This window comes from Montipora capricornis, chromosome 10 (genome assembly GCF_036669925.1).
Source record: "Montipora capricornis isolate CH-2021 chromosome 10, ASM3666992v2, whole genome shotgun sequence".
Lineage (NCBI taxonomy): Eukaryota > Metazoa > Cnidaria > Anthozoa > Scleractinia > Acroporidae > Montipora > Montipora capricornis.
In genome coordinates, this window is record NC_090892.1 from 43200083 (window position 1) to 43224931 (window position 24849).

At 39.3% G+C, this 24849-nt stretch overlaps 1 protein-coding gene across 2 annotated transcripts; it reads right to left on the minus strand.

Moving 5' to 3' along the window:
• Positions 1 to 11472: 11472 nt before the first annotated feature.
• On the minus strand, positions 11473 to 20713 carry LOC138018556 (forkhead box protein F2-like). Of its 2 annotated transcripts, none has more exons than XM_068865230.1 (2): positions 14608 to 15280; positions 11473 to 11796 (listed from the first exon to the last, which is right to left on the minus strand). In XM_068865230.1, exons 1-2 carry the CDS (start codon positions 15197 to 15199, stop codon positions 11582 to 11584), a joined length of 807 nt encoding a protein of 268 aa, XP_068721331.1. In that variant the 5' UTR covers positions 15200 to 15280; the 3' UTR covers positions 11473 to 11581. The 2 variants fall into 2 exon arrangements, 1 of the variants encoding a protein (XP_068721331.1); XR_011126044.1 differs by lacking the exon at positions 14608 to 15280 and adding an exon at positions 20528 to 20713 and having other exon boundaries at positions 11689 to 11796.
• Positions 20714 to 24849: the final 4136 nt, after the last annotated feature.

Consider the following 24849-nt stretch of genomic DNA (forward strand, 5'->3'; position numbering starts at 1 on the left):
ACCTTGAAAACATGTTAAAAGATCGGCGTTCCTGAACAAGCCGCGGTTGGCAGGTTCACAAATGGCTTTTCGGGCCCGAAATGTTTTCGGAACTTTCGAGAAACGGGCACCAGAGTAGAGAACTAACAAACTCGACCCACTTGTGACGCTAAGTCTTGGAGTCGAAGTAATTTTCGAGACTTGCAACAATTTTTACTATTAAGTTTGTCGTTTGCAAATGAGGAAAAGAATACTTAATCTAGGACTAGATTAGCAGCGTATGTTAGTTAAACTGAGAAAAACACCGTAGAAAAAATTAGAAAAAGTTGATCGATCGGTGTGGAATTCGGTTCAATGGATTTAAATCAAATGCACTTAACTTCTACACTATCGAAGCGACAGCTTCAGATTGCCAATTTCAAAGCATTTAAATGAAGCTAATCCTAACAATTTATTGAAAGCTAACCGAATAAAAAGGCTTGGTTACTAAAACTGGCATCGACCGTCAAAAATGGCATCGCTTGGTTACGAATTCGAAAGGGAAATTAGCGGAGTCGAAGCCGAGCCACACTGAAGACAACACCTCTTACAAACTACAGGAACGTTGGCGTTACGGCAACAGCTTCCTCTACCTGTTTGACTACGGAGACATTTCCCATGTTGATAATGATCACGATACCCCAGACACAAGTTCTTTGAACAGAATAGCTAATGTCTTCAAGGCGGCGTGGTCCAGTGGTATGTTAGGGCGTTGGGTTTGCATGCGGTTTCCCCGGGTTCAAATCCCGTTCTAACCTCTGGTTTGGATTTGTTTCCGGTTGTCCCTGATTCAACTCTACCACGCTTTGTAAATAGCCAACTAGCTGCCTCCTTGCCTGTTGGGGTTCTTAATCATATTTCTGTTAAAGTGCTGCTATGACCAAAAAATCATGAATGTTAACTAAACAGTAAGTGACGCAAGTTTTAAGCCTCGATTTCAAAAAGACACCTGTTCCGCCATTACTAACTTGAAAATCTTGAGAGAGCTGGATTGAGGGCTCAATACTTTAAGAAGGCAATGCGTGTGTACGTGGCTAAATTGAATATGCAGCACGGGAGTTTCGGGCTTGCAGATTTTTAGACTCGTGTTTTGCATATAAAATAAACTGCGTTTACACGCTGAAATTTTAAGCTAGTGAGTAATGATGTCACTTTTCCCTAGCTACGACCCTCTGAGGTCCAATCGGTCAGTTTGGAACGTGAGTAATGGCGGACCGTAAAATCCAAAACTTACACTCAAAGTAAACAGCCTCTGGATAAAAATCAAAGATGACATAACATTTTTAAAATCTGAAATAAAAAAAGGAAGTGATTTTTTAATCATAGTAGCACTTTAAGTTTGAATTGTTTCTTTTAGATATTAAAAGTGGAGTGCCTGAGAACTAGCTTGATAGCTCATTGCACTTCCACTTTAACTGAAACAAAGCAATTACATTTCTTCAAATGAATTTCATCTACCGATGCTCTTGACTGCTGAGGCGGCTTTCTAGTTCTGTTACTGTCATTGCTTTTTTTCTTTTAAAGGGAATCACTTCTTTACTCTTCTGCCAACTTTCAAGCTACATTGGTTGATCCAGATCAAGAGCTCAGGGAAGGCCCTGGTTAGGAGTTTTTGGTGTTGTTGTATGTAACAAGTGCAAGACATTTTAAAAGGGCTTCCCTTTTAACATTCAAAATAGGGAGGGGGGGTTGGGGAGGGGGTCCCTCCCCTGGATCCGCCACTGAGCTACCATTAATGTTCACTTTTCGGCCTCTCTTTTCCAAAGTGTTCCTGGGATTGTGAACTGTTTCGAGAACTTAATGCATCCTGGTTGTGATTTTTCTGGGGCTGTAATCATACTTGAGACGATCCGTGTCTTTGCTTTTTAAATTCTCTTATCTCTCATCCTAATTCATTGTACTTCTGTGTTTTCTCCTCTTACTAACTCCACGAGTAGAACACTTTTTATTCTTCCCTTTACACAGAAAAAACGTCTAGTCTTTTTGTTCTGAAGTCCCATGCTAAGTCAGCCCTGCATCTGCCTGCATATACCATTTTTCTGTATTCTATAACCTATAGCTTTTGATCAGTCTCCAGTTTGCTAATTGTGCTCTTTTTTCACATTGTGATTGTCGCAATACGGTACTCACTGGCCAAATTGGTTACTGTCTAAGGTCTTTTTGATATCACATCCCACATAGTGGTGGTACGTTTGGCTCCTCGATTTTTGATTTCTTGTACTTCGTATAGTTGGGTCCTGGGAAGCCGACTATCAACCTTTTTGTGACCCTCCTCAGGCTTACTTGGTTTGTTAATAATCCATTGGCAACTTTCTGGCGCCGGAAAGCTTCCACCTGTCGTAGGTGTTGTCTCTGTATTACTTTCTCTCTCTCGTCTTATCTGCTCCCTTCTTGCATCTCCTTTTATTGACATCAGCTAAAGAGTCAGTACGTGCACTCTAAATGCACAGCTATGAAGTTTCCTTGAAAGAGGTGTCGAAAATGAAAAACTCGATTAAAAGAAGGTTCACGAGTCCTTGTAGCCTGCGTTTAACACGTATTTATCACATTCCTTTGGTCTAAACTGTTGTTGTTGTTGTTGGGGTTGTTCCTTTTGGTCCTTGAAAGAATTTACGAAGAGTGCCATTCTTGCGCCATATTGTGTGTTACATATATTTACTTTACGTGCCTTAAAATGGTAAACAACTTGGCCCTTGAAGCCTGTATTCATGGTAAGAACCTATAATTGTGGCTAAAAAAACGAAGACCTGAGCAGCACGTTAACAATCTTTATTCGAACGATAAGGACAAAAATTATCATTGACGTCGGACAGGTTTTCAATGGAGTCGAAATCAGAGTAAGGGCTGGTGCTTGTAAACAAAATGAAAAATGGTTTTGCATTTTGATATTAGCCTTACGCTGGGATTTTCCTCCTTCCATGTTAACAGCCAAAATTGGAGGTAAAGAAATTTTTCAGGAAAGCTAGACTTAAGTGCTAGGAGCACTACCTATAAAGCGCAAATTCACAGAACTCGGTTGCCTGGAAAAAATGCAGGACTCTTAACCCATGCCCATGAAACTTGCTTTACCAACTGAGCTATCAAACCCGTCGGGAGCTAGGCAGTTGCGGGTTCAAGTTTATCCCGTACGAGGTAAACAAATTAAGCAATAGAGGACGTTTTCCGTATTTCCATAGCCTCATGTAAAGACGAGGGAGAGTGGGAGAATTCGAGACAGTTATGCAAACCCGAGACGCAGTCGAGTTCCCTGGTCGAGCATAACTGATCGCTTGGTCATAGGTTCCAGCCCCCGTTGAAGCCTGGACTTTTTCAGCGGTTATTTCGTAACTGCTCAAGCTTGTGCACTAATGCGACGTTCATACAGTGAAATTTGGCATACGCAAGGGTAGTAACGTCGGAGAAGATCGAGTAAGATTCAAGATGGCATGCGAATCGTGGTGCTTATTTAACTCACGCCGGTTCCCACTTGTGAAATAAGCACAAGGACAGGAAAATTTATTTTTCTTGTGCTTTTGCTTGTGCTTGTGGTTATCGCAGAAGTAGGAAGCAGGCTTAACAGCGATGATCACTTCTACTTAGAATTACCATAAGGAGTTTAAGAAACGACAACTCCAAAAAGCAGTAATATTAGCTGTAGTTACACACACCTTGGGTTTGGGGCTTTCCGGAGGATAAATGGCTTGGGTTTGGTTCAGCTCAGGTTTCATGTTACCCTTGGGGATGCGGTTACACAGTAAAAGACTCCCCTCAGGGTAAACTATAATTATAGATATGAGTTCACTGACCTTGCAAATTAGTTCTGCTTTATGATTGGCCAAGCCACCTCAGGGAGCAGATCAACCGTACTTTTCAGTTCAGGAACTGTCATGGGAAGTTCTTTTCTTCTTTTTGATGTATCCAGGGAAATAACCCAAGGGCAGTTTCGGTCTAGAGAAAGCGGTTACACACAAAAGCGTTCTTGCCCGTGAGCAAACGCTATTTACCCATGGATAAAAGGGCTAATGTAAACACAGCTGTTAACGGTTGAAAGAGAAAAAATGATCGTGCCGCACGCGCGACACGCATTTTTGTACATTTCTCTCCCGCACTCGTCAAGAGACCAATTTTCGAGTTTTGACAACAACTTGGACAAAACAACAGTGAATCTTTCCTTCTCTCTGTTGGCTTGAAATCCGTACGGTTATAGCATACTTCGCCCATATTGTACAGCACAAACAAGGTGGAAACATTGAGAAACACTTAGGATAGCTACAAATAATAGTTTGAAGTGGCTTTTTCGTCGCCGTAGCCTAATTACACAACTGATTGAAAGAAGTAAATGAATCTGGATGATAACAACAACTAATCACAAGCGTTAAACTGGAACTGGGCTCACATTCAGTACATTAGTTTGCAAGGCCAACAAAATGCTGGGACCATTCAAGCAAAGTCAGAAAGGCTTAGCGGTTATCAATCATGCCTCCCACCTCTTCGACCCGGGTTCAACCCTGGCCTCGAGGTCGTATGTGGGCTGAGTTTCAGTCGATCTCAGTCTGACTCCGAGTGTTTTTCTCCGGGTACTCCGGTTTTCCTCCCTCGTCAAAATAGTCTCTCTGTTAATAACATCCGGGCGGATACCCTCGAAAGAGATAACCTGTGGTATCTCTCCCTTCCATTGTGTTAAAATGAATAAAGTTTCGTTTTTTTTTTTTTTTTGCTGAAAGAGGCCTTGAATATTTGGAAACACCGAAACTCTCTTCTGTTTTACTTCTTTTAGTACGATCATTTATCTAAGACACGCTAAAGTAGCATAAGGACATAAAAAACTACAAAAAGTACAGAAATTAAAAGGGCAACAAAAATCTTCTAGTTTTGAAAACTGAGGGTAGCTATGGTAACTGTGTTCGAAAAGTTAAATTCAGTTTCATAATAAAATAGATTTAAGTTCATGTTACAGTTTTATCAAAAGTGATCAAAGACTGCCTTTATCTATAGTTGCTCGTTCGACCATAACTCGGATCAGAGTTGATATAGGGAGAAGGTTTTTAAACTCGATAAGTTTCTTTGTATCATGTTTTTGTTCTCTGTTTTTGCATTAACCTTGCACAAAACACACTCTCTTTTTGAAAGAAAACCAATCAAAAGTTTCGATTAATTTATCCGCAACTTAGCTGCGAACCGAGAACAATATATTGTTCATTGTCACGGTCAAGTTAACATGAAGTGCGAGAGCACTGTTCAGGCTCGAGGTGTTCTTAACCGGTCTTCTATAAGGTGTGCTTGAATGAAGACAGTAGAGAGATTTAACATCGCGTTATGGCTAACGGTAAACGTAAGCCTGAAATTTGCGTTTCGAAAAAAAGTTAGTTGACGCGTTTCTTGCCTGTTTGCTACAGATATCGAGCAACTTCCCAAAAGTTTATGACAAACAGCAGCCTGCCGTTTCACGCAAACGCGATGCTAAAGTCTCTCAAATTATTCCTTTCGGAGTTAGTATGATTTATCTTTCATAATAAATATGTCAATTGAAATCAAAGGTCGGTAAACTATAGGTTCTTCCTCTGGTTTGTTGACACATCTTTTATTGATAGACATTATTGTTGCTCGCTGCGTTAATGTTTTTGAGACAAGAGTTTTGGTGGAATTACAGCCTCAAGAAGGGCTGATTGAGGTAAGGTTTTCCTTCAAATATTATATTTTTGACTTTTCACTTGTTTTAAAGTACAGGTCCAGTGTTTTTTTGTGGGGTCCTGGACTTCTTTACGGATTATCCGTATGGCTGCTTCTCTTTTTATTTTTTGACTCTCAATTAGTTTGGACACCAAAGATTTCGATAACGTGAAAGCGCTTGAAAGCTTCATTCTTTTTAGTCCTTCTTATGTCTGATGAAGAGCTTACAAATCCCTTCCAATTTAAAGCTTTTAAATGCTCTCTTTCGACCTCTTTACCTCTTGCAATAATGAGGTAACGCCCAGTTATCAGACTTAAAACGTTTTCGCTTTGAGGCTTAGTTTAAGACAGCAACTGAAAATGGTATTGCATCTGTCATGCAACTTCCGTAAGGAAACTCACAGAGTGATTACTTGGACAAACAGTTTTTAACTGCTTCACTGAATCTGAAATGATAAATGAAAATGTTTCACTGAATGATTTAAATTCACAGTCATTGTGAAATCTCCGAGTCTCATGAGCTTCTTTTCCCTCTTTCTGTATGAAATCCACTTACGTAGTATAATGAATGGTGTGTGGACTTCCAAATGAGGCCGCATTGTTGTCTAAGAGTTTATCTTTCTAATTGTCTTATCATGCTTTATCGCTCTTTCCCCCTCTTTCTTCCTATAAGAAAGTCCACTTTCGTATTATGAAAGATTTATGGAATCCAAAGATTTTGCTCGTTGAAACTTTTAAGCAGCAAGTTAGGTATAGGGAATGTCGCTTGAATTGTAACCAGACTTTCACCACCAAGTAAACAAACTCCAACAGTAAGAACACTACCAAATTTTCCTTCCTGGATGAACTGGATCCTCAGAATCACACGCGAATACTTAGTTTTGCTCAGAATTGGCAAGCAGTGATTTACATAATTCATACTAGTGACGTGTTGACAAATATTGGTATCCCTTTGCGTACTTTGCTGCCATTAGAAGTTGAAAGACTCAGGTTAAAAGGCCTCTTATTCTCGATGGCCTTGACCACAGTTTGTTTGATGGTTTACATGAATTTGTGGACGTTTATTGTGGGTAAAATGCAAGGCTTAAATATATGGGCGTTTATTCACCTCGTCTTTTTCAATACTGAGTTACCGTTATTTCTAGAAATCTTCCTAAGTAAATTTGAGGTCGGAGCAGCAAAATTCTTTCCGGCCCAGACTAAGAGAAGAAATGACGACAGCAGCTTTCTGCGTAAGACGAAATGACAGATTGAAGAAGCGCGGTAGTTATATGTTCTTTTCTACAGCATGATTATTTATTCATACTGATCATCTCTAGCCTATAAGCAGACTCAGGAGTTGTTTATCCTCTAAAATTTGCTTTCTTTACTTCATTTCACGTCCGACTTTTCCTTAGACTCCTTACTTCTGAGCTACCAAACTTCACTTGAAGCTACTATTCTCCCTTGTAGTGGGATAGTTAGCCTGTTCACCGGCTTTCTTATAAATATGACATCCCTTCATATCCTTGGTGAGAACCAGTAAAACTCTCAATGGCCATTGATTGCCTTACTCTGCTGCAATTGGATTAATTTCCTTAAAAGAGACAAGACGAGCTCAGTCGCTGTTCTCTTTATCTAGCAATGCCAAGCCAATATCTTTGATTCCCCTTAATTCTGTAGTGGGACGAGTTGAAGTTAGCTGCCGTAATGTTCTCTGTTGCGATGATTGAACGTTGATTTTAACGGTTCCTTTTAGTTGACATGTATGGCATCTATCGAGTTTTTAATCTAGCTGCTGATGATCCGCGCTCTACAGCCATACAGTAGGACTAATTTTACTGTTGCTTGGTCTTCCTCTGATACGTTATCTTTTGTCTCTTGTCGTTTGATTTTTTCTTTACTAATCAAATAATAATAATCTCTTTATAATATATTCGAGTACTAGTGTTCTCCTAATCGGGAGACTACCGTGAAATCAACTTACTACAGATCAGATCAAATCCGATGCTTGTGTACTATTATTTTTTAACTTTGAACATGACCGATGAAATCTGCCATTCACGGTTTTTGAATAATTAGTTTGCCTGCGCTCCATAATCATACCATAAGAGCATCTTGCGTATTTTACCTTTTCTTTTCTTTTGGTTTCAAAATTATCGAGGCCTTAGGTATTCACTAACAGAAGCTCTGCTCTGTTTTTCTGCCTTCTTATCTCATGGTGAACGTGAATTCTCTTTATTTCCTTGTCAAGTCGGAATGAGAAATCATGATGAGAAATTAAGTGAGTTAACAGACCCCGAAAAGGTAAACCGATTGCAATTTCGGCAGATTTTAAAACCCATCAATTATTTGGTTGAGTTATAAATGCTTAGAAAATCCGGCTGGAGCATTTATATCAGGTGTGTATTATGGTGTTAGCGTGAATGGAGGGGATTCCTTAAAAACTACAATCACATTGTCTTGACTTTTTCAGAAAGATATTTTTAAAGTTTAGAGTTATAAGCTGCTCTTCTCCGCCTTTGAAGTGAAAAAAAGGCTTGACTAAAATGGTTTTACCCATTTGCCATGTTTCTTCGTTCCAAATTAGTTTCGTGCTTTAAGGCAAACATAACTGAACTTAGGGTGCGTTCGATTGACCCTATTCCGGAATAATACGTGGAGTGATGATTAAAAACGGTATGTCTGGCGTTTTGAAGCAACAATTAAGGATAATAAAGATGTGTTTATCCTTTTATCGTGAAGACCTTCTCTACCGACAGACGATTGGAAATGACTCTCTATTCCTTTTGACGGTAAACCTTACACAATACCTGCCTTGTCTGGCTTCGACTGTCTCTGGGACCTCTTTCGGCACAGTTTATAAGTTTATATAAATCATTCGCGATTTGGCTGCATAGCGGATATAGCAACCAACAAAAACTACCTCAGTTGTTGGTAAAGAAATTCAACGAAACTCTACGGCTCTAATGTCCACTCAAAGAGCCAAAACCTTGGCATACGTTTTCAGTAATGTTAAAAATGAAGTTAAAAGGCGCAAACAATTGAATGGTCTACTTTTAATCTCACGGATTTCTCATCCCTCAGGCTGGCAGAGGCCCCTTGCTTGGCTCAGGGCGGGCTAGAGCAAAAAATATCTTAGCCGTTGGTCAAACCTGACTATGTTAAGCATGCTTAGTTGACCATCGAACATTGCCATCCAACTCAGTAGAAACAGCCGAATGACTGGAATGCACGGGATGCAGCGGTCTAGATTAACGGTCAACAAACATAACAAGGGGCATGCTTGCAAACATCTCCGTTTAATAACTTGGACGGTGGTTGAATCAAAGTGAATTTCAACCCAGGGAGGCTTTTCTCGAAAGTCGCGGAATGCGCGTAATGAGATAGAAGCTCAATTATCCAACACGAAATGTGCCGTTAAGTCCAAGCATTGCTTTCTATTCCCAATAAACATGCAGGCGTAAGGGTTAGCATTCATATTTAGGTTAGTGCAAATGCACCTGTTTATCGTTACCTGAGGAGCAAAGTTTAATGGACACTGTGACGTTGAAACGAATGACGTTTAAGTTGGAAAGAAGAACAAGGGACTTTTCATGACACTTATCAAAATAGTGGTACATCTAATAGGCCTCGTTCGATATAACAGTATCCACACGTGGCTTTGAATATTATTTTGTTTGGAAATCTGCCCTGAGACTTGTGAGACAAAGGAAACCGAACGGAGTCGTGGACACGGTGACGTTGAGACGAATGATGTTTAAGCAAGGAACACTTCATGGCGCTTATCAAAATGGGGGTGCATCTAATTCCCTTTTTTTTTTTTGGCCAAAATATTTCGGGTGACATAAAACTAGTATCTTCAGGAAAACGTTTCAATTCATGAAAACATGTTCAAAGATTAAGCTTAGTTTCACGAATTGCTTCGCTAGCAGGGAATATTTTTCAGTGTTTATTTCCAATTGGTAATTCATAGAGTCTTTGCGCAAACTAGGGTCTCGTGAAAATACTAGCGCCGGGTTATCATTTATTAGTGATCAAGTGTAAAGCGAAACAGTCTCGAGGTCAAGAAAGGTTTAGATAGTGTGAGCATTTCGACGTAATCGGAGCGGGTAGGGGGGACTCGCATACGAAAGCCGGGGGGGATGCTCTTCGTCTCGCTCAGGGGTATATATTTCGGATGTTGTGTCACTTAGGAAGTTCTGGGAAAAAGGCCATCATATGTAGCCATAAATTCTCGTTCAGAGTTGCCCGAGAAGAAATATAAAAATATGTATTTACAGCTAGTGCGACGCACCTTACTATGGCCACCTAACAGAGTTTTCAACTTATATAAATCAGGGTGTGCGAATTTGATTGACAGTCACCCCTCCTTGCAAAGTTCGCACGGTTGTAAGTTGAACACCGTTGAATGGGCTGTTTGAGTTGACGTACTTACACGTAGTTGTCAAATGTGAAAGTTTGTGGGCTGGCTACGGTAAGGCGCGTCGCACTCTTATATGTTTTAAACATGGTCTCTTTTAGGGGTAAAAAAAATCCTGGGCCATGCCCAGATTGGTCTCCTTTAGGGGTTTCATTCAAAATTTCCGACGCGTCTTCGCTTGTTTTTCTCCTGCTCGTTTCTCCCTTCGGCCCGCATTTGTTTCGGTTGTCCCAATAAACTAAACTGGTAGCCTGGAATGGCTTGTATAAGTTGGTCCCCACCGCGTTTTCCTCTTCTTGCTGCCGGTAAGTTACAGGATGCAACTTTTATCCAGATTTCTCTTGGAACTGACCCGTGTCTTTTTGTGCACTTCAGAGTTGAATGCCAAGAAATTCGAATAGCCGTCAAAAAATTCCTTGTGCTAAAACGTATAACTATGCTGAAGTTTGATATATTTTGCAAAGGTCTTAAAACAAAGAGCTAAATAAGTTAGACAGCCCCACACGGAGCGACTTCGGCACACTCAGCTTTTTGTTTGAGATTTCTCATTCATTAGATTGTAGGTGTTCCCATATCATGAAAGCACGAACTAAGATGAAGATTCTACTTTCAACCACCACGCCTCAGGTTTTTTACTCTTTTTGTAGGATGTGAGGTATAAGTATTTAGGACAGGTTTGACTTGACCGGAAACGGTTATACCCGTTTGAAAAGTTCATGGAATCTTTAACGAATCATGGACCGTTGTCAATTGACCGTGGTCAAAAGCGATAAAGTTCGTACCCCGAGCCTCTAGTTGATGCTCGAGGGGTGCAAAACATTCGAGGTTTCAGTCCCTCGGGACTTAAAATGGCCACCGTGTGAAAAAGGCCCATTAAACTCAACTGAAAAACGACGACTCTGTCCTAACACAAGAATACAACTATTGCCTTTAAATCTGTAAAATAACAGCAAATGGAAGTCTTTTCTTTAAATACAAAACACTTGAAACAGTGCCAACGTTTCATTAAGTCAACAATCAGGCTTAAAAGTATCTACTATTAAGCCCAACTAATAACAAGTTTCAAATACAGTATTATTTCTTTTGCGACAAATCATTTGTTATCGAATAAAACACGAGCAGAAATCCATTTCCATTTTCAGTATGGATCGTTTTCACTCATGTGACCAGCAGATTGCTAAAGCAAAAGAAAGTATTTGCATAAAGTAGAAATCAGTAGGCCATCTTCGAGTTTACGTCTACCTCCTCTTCAAAGCGAGTCTAAGTGCGAAGTTTTTGTGATGGTAATCAGTTCTACTTTACATATGAATGAAAACTAATTTTGATAAGAAAAACCTCCCACTTAGACTCGCTTTGAAGAGGAGGCAGAGATGAACTCGGAAATGGCCTAATTGGCCGCAGGATTGGTTTGGTACTACACCATCATGGCCGCCATTCCTTTGTTTTGGAGCACCAACATGGCGGACGTGACGTCATATGAAAACTCCCATTTGAAAAGAAGCACTGATCCATTCAAATGTAGTAGTGACTTGTTACAGCCTGACTCTCGGGAAAACAAGTAACAAAGGGTTTTTCTGTATAATGTGAGGCTCTATGAATCCATGCTGAAGTGCCAAAGTGAGTGGCCTGGCCTTGATACTGGTAAAGGAAGGGGTTTGCTCTTCTGTCGTAGGCGTCGTATTGATAATCTGTAATGTTTTGGTTATTGTAGCCTTGCCTTGCACCTCCTTTACAAAGAAAATTAAAATCACTTAAATTAAAATGGTTAATATACCAACTTTGGAAAAAGAGTAAGCTACGTCTTGAGATTGAACACTCTTCGCTCTCCGTATGTGTTCTCTGGTCATTAGGGAGACCACAAATCAAATCGTCATCATCACCAAAAGGGAGTCAAAGTGCAAATTTAGTCGTAGTTAATTCCACTTTCTAGAGAAAACCTTAGTGTTATCAGGACCAATGACCCGGAGCCTACAACGCCCGTACTGGGCTTATGTCACGGCATTTTTACAGACCGATCTATGACGTCAGGTTAGTTTCTTGTAATTGCTCTTCGGGCTCCTGTGGGAGTCTCATTCGCGGGAAATTCAATCTTAAAATAAATCGTTCTGTGAAAACGCCGTGACACTAACACAATGGAGTTGCAGGCTCAGGGTCATGTGTTCCTGGTATTATTCACTACTTGCAAAAATCCCATAATACACCTCTTTTATCCCCCAAAAATTTGCATTGGCATTGTTTTCGATTTCTCTTGAGACATTTTCATAAATTGCAAATGGGATTGTGCAAGTAGTGATAGCTTATCCTGTAAGTACAGGTAGTCACATAATTGCAATTTCCACAAGTGATAAAAAAACAAAGCTTTATGGGACTGAAATGCGGACAAGGACCGCAAGTGTCTTTGTTTTTGTCCGCATATTAATCCCATAATGCTTTGGGCACTAAATCGAGAAGGCTATTTCGTGTGCACTTTGGAGTAATGAATTAGTTAAGGTGGCTCTGAATCCACCACATAATTTTTTTAATCTTTGCAGAAAGTTTCATTCTGGCATGCTGATTACATTTCAGAAATAAAAAATGGGGGTCACTGAGTTTGTTTTTGAGATATGAGCAGCTAAAGCCAGAATATGGGGTGTTTTTGCGGGACTTTCCTGCTGCCACGGTAACTTTTTACGTCACAAAAATGACCGGATTTTTTCCCGCAATAATCGGTGTTTGCTATGGTAGAATAACCTTGCTGTGAAGTGATAAAGTGTTGTAGTGTCAATCCTTCTAATAAAAACGTTTCTTTCAAGTTGTGAAACTGATTTGAGCCACCTGAAAATTCAGTCATAAACAAAAGGCATTTCGAGTCTCCGGGGAGTTTAGTGGAAGGATTTGGGATTTGTTAGAGCTTATTCCTCAGAGCCTCGAAATGATGCCTTTTGTTGAGGACTGAATTCCAATATATCGAAAGTGGGCTATTTATAGTCTTTAAAAAGTGCTTATTTATTCCAACTTGCACAAGAAAAATCATGTGATTACCTATTATATACATATAAATTTCGTGATAGTTTATCATCAATATTACGCAGAAGCAACGCGTGCGTGGTAGGAATCAAGTATCCAAATTTTGCGCCATCCAAGGCATGCATTTGATTGGCTAACTGTGAGTTTCTTTTATCAGTGACCAATCACATTGCTTGGTGTATTACCTCTTTCTGCAATGAATGAGGAATGTTCCATTTGTGTATCGTATAAATAGGATAAATGTTGATGTTGATTATGCTTTGGTATTCTGAGATACTGCTTAACAAAAGCATAGGTCACTCAAATGTGTAAAACGTGTCCAGGAATCTGTTTAATTTCGTTCTGGTAACCAGGCGTTCGCCCCTTAGAAATACCAAAAATGTTTCTATGTTTTTTGGGGGCGGCAGGTGTTGCTGAAATCGACGATTTTCATCGAACAAGGTAAAATTATTTCCATGGGTATAAGAGAGCGAAGCAAAAACATATCAAAATGCTCCCTGAATGCGTAAAAAATGAACTCGACTTCCTGAAGGTGGTTTGAAATAAAAGTGTACGGACGCTGGGGCCCGTTTCTCGAAAGTCCCGAAAACTTCTCGGGCCTGAAAAGCCATTTGTGAATCTGCCAATCGCTTGTTCAAGGTAACAAAAAGCAAACTGACTGTGGAGTTCGACGACTTAAATCCTCTCCGTTCTTGAGATACCAAGGGAATTGTGACACCCAAAAATAGCCCGTAAACGGGCGCCAGGAGGGAAAGACGGCTTCTTGGGAGTTTATTCCTATAGCAATATTCAAATTCGTAATTTTCTGAAAGGTATTGTCGGTAAGGTTGTTTCATTGATTTTTGAAGCAGAATAGAAATTGTTTCTACACTAGTTGAATGGGATAGAAAGCAATTTTTTTTTTTTTTTACTTTTAAAAAGTTGCCTCTTGAGTCTTAAATTTATTTTGTTACTGTTACGAAAGCTATGGAAATATAATATGTATTAATTTGTTATAATGCTGTTAACTTTGTTCTTATGATGTTATCGTTTGTGCCCAATAAAATTGTAGGACAATATCCCACTTCACATAGACACACTCACCAAAGCTAAAACAAGCGTAATGCCAAAGAAAAATGATAGAAGAGATAGCGATGGACAGTGATGCTGAGTAAGAACATTTCATAAAGGAATGCACAGGAAATAAAACTGGCTTTCCCCTTTTTCGTCTTGCTAAATTTTTCGAAAGAAAATATTGAGGCTTTCGCGCTTTTAAGTGAATAAAACTTATTTCCTTAGAAATTTCTTGAAAATGAAACAGTGAATTTTTAAAGCTTTTTTTCATTATGTAATCACTGTGGTCAGTATTGTTTGAAACAATTCTGAGTACTTATAAAAATTGTAAACAAATTTACCTGGTTGCATGATGTTGTAAGCCCATGGAAATTAAACAACGGTAAACTATCACAAACATTTCCGTGCCTTCCTAAATGGGCTTGCCCGTGTAATGGACTGCTAAGGATTTAATTTAATTAGTTAACGGCCTGTCATACCTGTCGCAAATCCTGCACACATACGGTTTTCCAATCTCTCGCTATTTCGAGCTCCCTTTTCAAGCTGGAGTAGTCTATCAATGGAAAATCTGTTGAGGTCTATATTTCCCTTGTTTTGGACTCCATGGCTGGTGAATAATGAGTCTGGATTGGACTTGACATCAAAATATCTTGTGTTTTGTCTCTCCTGTCCTTCTTTGCCGTTCCTTGAAGGAATATTTTCCATTTCTCGACTCTTTCGCCTTCGTCTCCGCCTAAAACAGCCATCCTCTCTTATGTATTCTTCTAATAAATCCACCAGTACTGTCCAGTAGTTGTCCTTTCCCCAGGGCCGCGAGGGATCCTTCAGAATCTTCACAAAGCACTTGTTAAAAGAAAGGTTGTGTCGAACGGAGTTTTTCCAACCCTGGTAATCACCTCGGAAGAACTCGTAATTACTAACAAGGTATTTGTTTATCTCGGTGAGCGTGAGCTTTTTTCTCGGAGAGCTGAGAATTGCTGTAGATATCAGTGCAATGTACGAATGCGGAGGCTTGCGTTGAACTGTGTGACGACTGTTAGCCTTTCGGGTCTTTGTGGAGCGCTCGGTCATCTTTCCGATAAACTGTATTAGCAAAAGGATTTCAGCTAAGACTTCGTAATAGGGCTCTTCACCTCTCTATACCCGCGGTGATCTCAAGATGCTTGTTTGCAGTGTTGTTACAATACCTAAACGACTCTTATACTCTGATTATTGCAAAAACACAGGAAATAGTCAGAAGAAATTATCCCTGCACCACCCACAAAGCTTAATTAATGCCACACTAAACGTTTACGCACTCTATAGTGTTGAGATATGAATTCCATTATTCCCCACCCTTGAAACCTCTTGATTCGTTTACGTTATCTGTGTATCTGTGTAATTACACCGATTAAGCTTTCTAATCTTTTGTGTAAATTTTTACTCAAGCGCTGGTTTTAGTTGTTTTTTAGCCGTGAGGTGGGCCGTTTTGAATGCATTGACTTTATCGGGAACTCAGTTCAAATGTTGACAGTTAGAGAGCCTGATAGGTTCAGCAAATCATAAATCATTTTCACAAATGGTAATATGGCGTTATTTCGTGAGAAAAGTTAGTCCAATCAGAAGTATCTTTCTCCAAGAATCCGAGACAAAGTTTCAAGATTGTTAAATAACAATTATTTTGCGGATAAACTGGAGTCAGTGAAAAAAGGCATAGACAATTGGCGCATCAAGGAATAAACGCCGTGCATACTTTAAGTCAAGTAGATCTTGTAATGTTTTAACAAGAGCTTTGCATAGTACTTAAAATTTCAACGTGATTTCTCAAAGCCAATACCGTATTCATTAGTGCTACTTAACTGTTGCATATACAGATCTAGTCCCTGAATTCACACTTGCTACTTTTTAACATGTGTTGGTTATAAGAGCATTCTTTCCTTGCGGTGATATTCAAAAAGCGTGATTATTGAACTGAAAGGCATTAAACAGTGCATTTCCTGTTAGCTGTATTACAGATGCACTGTGCATCATGGAAGAATTTTATCTGGTGTCACTTGATGAGCAATGGAATGCTGCTTAATTTGAAGTGCTTTTTAAAAATTGATGTTAGTGACAAGCTGTGAATTTGATGTATGATTAAAGAAAGTAGACATCAACTGAAACAATTCATGCTTTTGTGAAAAAATTAAGCGTTATTTCCATCCCTTGTCGATAGTACTCTCTTTAAACTAAATAAATTATCTTTATCAAATTATCGCACACCATATCCTCCACGCCTCAACTGACATTTAAGTTAAACATTCCCCGCAACCACGCCTTAAGAGAGAAACTAACTATCTTTTCGTGGTCGCGGAAATTCTGGTGATCTTGTGTTTCGCTCCATTACTCTTGCCGTTTGTCGATCATATATTCCTCTAAGCTAATCAATCGTTTCGTGTTTCTTCTGGATGAAGTCCTTTTCAAAAGTGCTTTGAATAGATCACCAATTGGCCTCAGCTCTTGCGGTGTCCCTGATAAATTTTGCCCTTCTTTTCTGTGCATCTCTTGGCGAAGTGTTCAGGTGACCTTCCACCCGAACAGTTGTTTCTTCAGGAGAAGGTTACAAAATGGAAGAAAATAACCTTCCCACACGGAAACTAGTTTTGTTTGTCATCTCTTTTTTGGCTTAATTGCGTGCTAGCAAAGCGGGGAATTTACAAATGACACAAGCGGTACACCTATGATCGGCAAACTACCGTATAATTGTTTGTCTGCGCGTAGTTAGTAGTTGTCTGCGAGAGTGTGTATCTATCCGTTTGTTTCTCCAGCAAGAAAAACCTTGAAGATATTTGCATACTTTTCATTCATTGTTGATTCATGTGAGGGGACGAGTTTCTTTTGGCCCTATTTGATGTTTCAGCTGATGCTAGGAAGTGTGCACACAATGTATTTCTATGCGTTTTAATCCGCGTGTTTTCTCCAGTACTCACATCCAGTTTCTCGTGGCTTTGTACCTTACCTTTTTCCAAGATCATCATGTATCATGCTTCTCTAAACTAGCGACAAGTTTTCCCGGCTCCATCCCGTGTAAAGATAATGACAGCACATTGATTTAATTTGTTTATTCATATTCCGAACGAGCAAGTCGAGTAGTAATCTGTTCACCTCACTGAATTGAAATCCAAAAGACTGACATGACTACTGGATATTCAAAGAATGCCTTTAGGCCCGACGTTTCCTTCCCGAAATTTCGACCAAATTCCAAAGCTAGCCACCTAGATAAAATACGCCATGTTGGCTATCCATTGATCCGCCGTATTTTGAAGCAGTAAAGTGAGTAGATCGTGTCTGACCATTGATCATTCATTCATAACTCTCTAGAGGGCAATGTTCGGGGTATCTACAGTCATTTCGGTATCAGCTACAGTTATCCTAGAAGATAGGACACTTCGTATTTGTTTATTTTGCCGGAAAATTGACAAACAGTTTTAATTAAGTTTGGGTGTGTAAAGTTAACACGAAGATGTTAAGTATACTCTCAATTATGCCAGCGGGGAAAAACGGGATGAACTCCATTTGTGATGTATAAACATACTTGGATAATACAAACTGTGGTTAAAAGAAAAATTACAAAAATAATTAGGATAGTACGCGCACTCTCATTGGTCAATAGCTGTGTTTAGATGAGAGTATGGAACATCACACGAATTATGATTGATTATGTATTGTCAGACTCGCGTTTTGATTGGCTGGTAGGAAATATAAGCGTGTATCAAGAAAATCTGTTTCAATCAAGAAGTAAAAAATCTGCATTTTCCTTCATTTATCGAATTATTTTTGAGGAATATTTTATGAAAGCAATACAGGGCTTTTTTCCGTGTTTCCATAGCCTCATCTCTCGACAGTTACGCAAACACTCGACTGCGTCTCGGGTTTGCCTAACTGTCTCGAATTCTCTCAACTCCCCCTCGTGTTTATTAGATGATGCTATGGGAACACGGAAAACGTTCTCTATTGCTTAAATAGTCAACCCTTTGATTCCCGGGAGTGATCTTCACAATTTTAATAAAATGTCTGTCAGACAGCTTAAGAGACTGATCTTGATATGACACCAAATTCTCATGACCGCCAAACAAAGAACTCTATGGTACTAGTTGGGAGAATGAACGGTTTCGGTCGTGAGAATGAAGGGGTTAAAAGAAAAATAAGTATTGTTTTAGGAATGAAAACAGCGCGCTCCAGGTTGATGGCAATCTGTTGTTAAAATAGACGAATGAAGGAGTTACTAGTATCTGAAGAAACTGTGGTGGGGAGTGAAACACGAAAATTTGGTTTTATCGTTCGAGTTGGTTAAGGCCCGATTTAGACGCCTTACGTTTCATGAGCCGAACTTAATTAGAGTTTCGACCGACACAAAATAAGAAAAGTACGCCTGTTGATTCCGACGTCGAACTTAATCAAACCAATTCATTTTGTTAGCGGTTTTTAAAAGGAAGGCAAAAACCATGGTTTATGAAAACTTCAACGCCTGAATCAAAACCGATCCCGGTGTGGCCGTGCTAATGCCGAAATTCCTGGCTAGGCCAGGCGAAGAGAACAGCTGAGCCGTTCCAAATGAAAATAACAGTTCTTATTTTATTCAGACGGCGAACTTTTCATGTACTTAATTCAATGTATTAAGTTCGGCTCCGGAAAAGTACAGCGTCTGAATCGGGCCTTCCAAAGTAAATTAATCACCTAAGGAACGTCAGCTTAAGTGATTAATTTACCTTAGCCAACTCGTATGATAAAACCACATTTTCGTGTTAGTTAAATACTATTGGTATGTACTCGTATTAAGCGGAGAGTTGTTAAGAGATTCAACAGATTCATATAGAAGCTTTAGGATCAGAGATTTACAGTTTCGTGGTAAAGTAACTTTTCGTGAAACTGAAGAAGTGCAGGATATCCGATGTTTAAGTGGACGTCCAGAGTGCTAGAAATGCCCAGTTGTAGATCATGGGAAGTGATTGACTTCTTGAGTTACCTCAATAAGCAGTGTATTCAGTGTACACTGTGGGATATTTAAGTTCTCATTGAAAAAGTGCTTTGCTTCGATAATGGCAAAAGAGAAATACACGACTAATCATTGTCGATTGAGGAACTGATAAAGACGTGAATTGTATACTAAGTATACCGTCGATCTGTCATATTATTCCGAGGCTGCTGAATGTCGATAAAGATTCGAATCGCTAGACTCTATTAAAAAGAACCCGAAAGCACATGAATCTGCGATATTTACTGAAAACCGATGTGTTCACTCTACGCTCAAAAGACACAAGTACGTGACGAATTTAAGTATACTGAATGAAAAACAAAGACAATGGTGCGAAGAAGGATAAGAATGGAAATAATAATGGAAAGATTTTACTTTTACGATTACTGTTATCTTTTCCACCAAACTGAGTAGCTCTCTCGCCATGTTCATCCAAAAAGGCCTATAAGTTTTTTCCGCATAATTGCTGGAATAAACTCAACCAAGTGAGACTCCTGTGCGCCTTATATTGCCAGTCGGTGTTTTCAGTAGCAGGCATTGTCCTGGTGAATGCTCTGATGATGAGGAAGGTTGAGTACACTCTATTTTTCCATAGAACTTCTAGTTTTTGGTCTGACACTGAACTTTCTTATTTTTTTGTGATTTGAGCCTGAAAACGTCCTTAGAGTTCTTAAAGTTGTGTGGTATATTAAGTTCCACTTAACGCATGTTGTCGAACGACCGTAAGTATTTGAGTTATTCCTTTACCTTTATTTACACTACTCACAAAAATGAGCTAGCCTGCCCGCATTCGGTAAATGTTTTTGTCGCCACGAAACTCGTATCAGACGCTATTTATTGGAGCGCGTGGAATAGGTCTGGGTCGGGTGACAAAACGATGGGGTGGGGTGGGGGGAAGGAAAAGAGCTCCCCCGTCGTTTTGTCACCCGACCCAGACCTATCCCGGCTCAGGTTTCAATATGGCGTCAAGTAAGTGCGTTTGTTTCGTGGCGACAACAACAACTACAAATGAGCAAAATAAGCTCATTCTTAAGTGACTCTCAGCCTGGGTATGTCCTTATTATGTTCTTAAAATTCTTGGCCTGAACGTTCTTACAAACAGAGAGAGTGTAAGTTTATAAAGATTCCTTTCATCCTTTGTCATGGTTAATTGTTTAAGTTGCCAATGGCCGGAACTCTAAGATCTGGATCATCTGTCAAGTCGGAATCTGCCAACAATGTAAATGCAAATTGCATCCCCAAGAACTTTGTGTTGTGGTCATTGCTAATCGAGTGTTCTCAGGTGGCGACATTTTTGTCCTCTTCCTTGAAAAACACCCAAAAAGCTCATAAAAATGTAAGTCAGTTCCACTGGAACATTTGAGACAAGAAGAAGCTCAACGAAAAAAAATTGTAAAATCAATTACCTCTCTCGGTTATATACACAGGTCTATGTCACATGCTGTAAAACTTTCTTTCATATCTTGGATTTTTCAAATACTTGAGGCACAGCTCTTCAACCACTTCTCACGGAGTAACATCCTCCACCTACCAGCATGTTCTTCTTGTTTTTAACACCTTACTCTGCATTTCTGACGTTTCTGTAGGATTCTGGAGCCAAGAAAAACTGAGGAATCAAAGGGGACGAGTTACTTATGGATGCCTTGGGCGAGCGCAAATCGTCTCAATTCTCGCGTGGCCAGAAAGCGGAAAAATCCCACCAACTCATCTTTCGCACTGGGACGCTTCCTGCGAAGCCTTTTTCATACGAACAGAGCAACCCTTGTAACAAAAGTTGTACACTGCCATCAATCAGTTTCGTTTACGTCATGTCTACCTTTATGCTAAACCACGTGAAAAAAATTAAAAGTTAGCATTAAACCTTTCAAGGTACCGTCGTTTTCATCTAAGCGTTAACACACGACGGGAAAACATGTTCTTTGAAGTTTGAGTTTGGTAGCCGTTAACATAAGCAAACTTTTGCGTGCGATGGTTTGACTGAACGTATTTGAAGCATACTTTATTAGATTAGGGTCAGTCTTTGATATCCAGTCTTGCTGCTATTCTAGGAAAACTTGCATGGACATTCCTCAAACTTCGAATAATTGCAGACAAAACTTGTCATGTTTGCAACCAGTTAGAGCATGTTTTCCCCGTGACGTGTCCACGCTTAGGTAGCCTGAGGGGTATTAACATTCTGCAATGCCTTAGCTATGTGTTCAAGGAAGTGGTTTTCTCTGTGATTTAGAAAGGACCCGACTAAAGTAGGATGAAGTTGCCTTTTGTTTTTTCTATTGTTTTTGTGCAATAATTTTCCTCAACAAATCAGATTACGTTTTTCTTTTGAAATTTACCTACTTCATTAAGATAACTCGCTTCCTTCCTTATTCAACTTTCAATCGTTGGTCGCAAAGTGCTCTTTTAAGCACTCAAATGTTACACCGGGGAGAAGATTGTCAAAGTATTTCACAAAAATCCTTGCACGGTAACGGTGACATAGTTTATGTCAGTTCAAAGTAGGTTTGTCCACAAATCCCAGTTTTTTTTTTAATCCAGACACCGTTTACTTTTGAAAGAAGTATTTCCTAGTCAGTTGAAACCCGTTGTAAACAACATTGTACTGATGTAATTGATCATTTTCTCAGTGTTGCCGCAGAGGGCTTACTTTCATTCGGCCTATTTTTCATGGGCATGATATGTTTCGAAGTTTCTCTTTCTTGGAAAGAAGAGTTAATCACCCTAAAAAACTTAAACGTCAAAGATCTCTGGATAGAAAGCCCAACCTCTCTTGGAAGTTTAATTATTTGTTTATCATTTCCTTCCTTTAGCTGTGACGTAAAACTAACTAAACCAACTAAACCAGCTTTTTCAAGACTCACGTTGTCATGGTTTAGCTGCAAGAAATGTCACTGAAACACTAATTTGTGGCGCGTACGCAGAATATACGTTTCCGTAAATCTGCAATTTTTATTATATTTTAATACGTCCTCTCAGGGAATACAGCAAAGCTCAAACCTGACACAGTAATCAAACTTTGTAAGACTACCAAAGATGATAAGGGGTTCTTTTTAGCGAAGAAATTGATTTTCCCGCCGGCGTCTCTATTTTCAAGCTGTATGCGTGAATCTATTGCTGGTTCTGGGAAATGGATTTTAAAGATTGCTTAGAGTATGAGCTTTGTAAGGCGGTTTGCTAATCAGTATTAAATCGTAGAGATTTAGCGCTCCTGTCACTTCGATGCAAGGGATAAAATGATCAAGAGTTAAGGAAGGAAGGAAATTAATGAGCAGATAATTGCATCAGTGATCATGGGTGTCCATTTCTCGGCACCGGAAAAACAATAGTTCGCAGCTTTTTAAGTGCCGAAAAGGTGTTTGCATTGCCAGGTTAAATTACAGCCAACACAGACAATAACCTTTTTACGACAAATTGTTTGAGACTTGGGTCTCTTTTTGTGATTAGCAAACACCCTTCACAGTACATTTTGTGAGACGGCAAGACTGGCAACTGTTCAGTGCAATTTGACGCAGTGAATGAGTTCCAAACAAGCTAAACATTGATTCGTCGTGTCCGTAAAACGAAATACAAGGAGAGCGATTAGCAGTTTAAGCTCTAAAGTGAAAAAATTTAGCAAAGAAATGGCGGTCACGCACGACGGCTTGGAAGAGTAGACTTTTGTATTGAAGGCAAGGCCGTTTCTTTATTTTTTCAACGTTAGCTGTTTCGATGAAATTATATAAAGGCAATCTTCAAGTCTTAAAGACGTCTGTTTGGAAATCTTGGCAGAAAGGCCTTTTCATTCAAAGCAGCATGGTAACCTTTGTATCGTGTCTCAAAACAAAGTTCATCAGTCAATGAGCCTGTTCTCACTGACTCCAAAAGCACAATTTAGGCGTTTATTTACTTACGCCGTGGTAGTTTCTCAGACTATTATGAAAACTCAGTAATTATTAAATACTAATACTATTTTAAGAGATCTAGTGTCCTTATTGTATTTATCACCTGCCTTGGGCAAAATCACCAAACAAATAAATAAGTGGGTTGTATTTCATTGGGATAAAGAGTTCAACCTATCGATCACAACAACTGACGACAATTTACTGGTTTTTCCATAATTTTAGATGGTGACTATGAAGTAAATATTCTCGAGTTGTACAAAACCGGAAGGCTTATTATCACTGAATCAGTTGAATATTTGGAATGAAAAAGGACCACAATTTTTGATCGAGAGGAAATGGGTCTAATAGTCGGTTTATGTTGTCTTTGATCTATTCTGAAATGGTGGCAATCTTAAAATTCTTTTCTTTTAATTATTTTCTCCCTTGTTGTCTCGGTCTTAATCACAAATTTAAAAAAAACACTTAATTTCAGTTGATCAAACCAAAATTAAGAGAGTATTTTTGGAACACGATGTGGTAGATATCCGTTATATGTGTATACTAGACTGGCCCGAGGCATCTGACCCTTTGTTGAGACCGCGTTGTTCTTGGGTATATCGTAATAACATATATAGGAAAGTGATCACCCGCAATATCACGGTTTATGTGTAAAACTGCTCCAATCAAATGTGCAATGGCCATTTTTGTATTCGTGAATTGTGAATCGATATATTTCCGTAAAGCAAGATGAGATAGCCTTCTTTGCCACTCCCAGTATCCTCAGTCGGTACCAGTAAATTTTCGTCTGCATCTGCCTCACCTCTGAAAGACGGTAAGGAAAAAAAAAGAGCGGGTTATTTTGGTACACTCTTTGGTATGTGAAAGGATAAAGGATCTAGTCTTTCGGACAGAGCCTTCTACAAGGGTCTGCCTAATGTGCAAGCCAGCGAGTTACACCCTGAATGGTGAAAGTGCGAGGTGAACTAGTGAAGGTTTGATGTAACCCGATGTCTTTCAAACAGCAAAATAAGCAAAAAAAAGAACACGTTTGATACATAGAAAAAATATGTCATGTTACTTATGTATGCTACCTCTCTAATATCATTTTAAGGACGGTTCCTACTAATTCAAAGGTATTTTCGCCCCGATTTATGATTGTGTAGGAAATGTAGATCTTCACAAGTGTTGTTGAAATCCACAAAGAAAATTGGGGGTAACCACGCATTTTTCAAAGATAATTCGTGCACAATATTTGTAAAAAGCTCTAAAATACAAAGCAATGTATGACGTTTTTTCTCAAATTGAAGCTTAATTACCCCCAACTTTCGTTTTGGATACAAAGAGTACTTACGAAGATCTACTTTCTATGCATAGTCTTAAACCTCGCAAAAATATCCCAGCATTAAGCCTGGTTTACACTGCAACATAAGCATAAGCATAACGAAGTTCACACTTGTTGCATAAGCATAAGAGAAGTGACATACGCAAGCGCAGTTAGTCACAGGAAAAAAACTCGCAGGAGAATGAAACGAACCACGTTCCAAAATGGCGGACGGTCTTATGCTTATGTATATGTTGCACCGGTTTACACAGTCACTGTTATTAACGTGACATAAGCACACTGAAGCATAGGCATAAGAAAACGGGAAACGATTCCTTTTTCTTATGCTTATACTTATTTTACTTAGTCCTGGCTTACGCAGCTTATGCTAATGCTTATGTTTATGTTTATGTTTATGGGTATGCTTATGCTTATGCTTATGTCATATTGTAAACCAGTGTAAACCAGGCTTTAATAAGCATCACCGATAGGAAACCCGAGTATCAGGAGATGCACAGAATGCATGCGCAATAACAATAATAGAAACCGT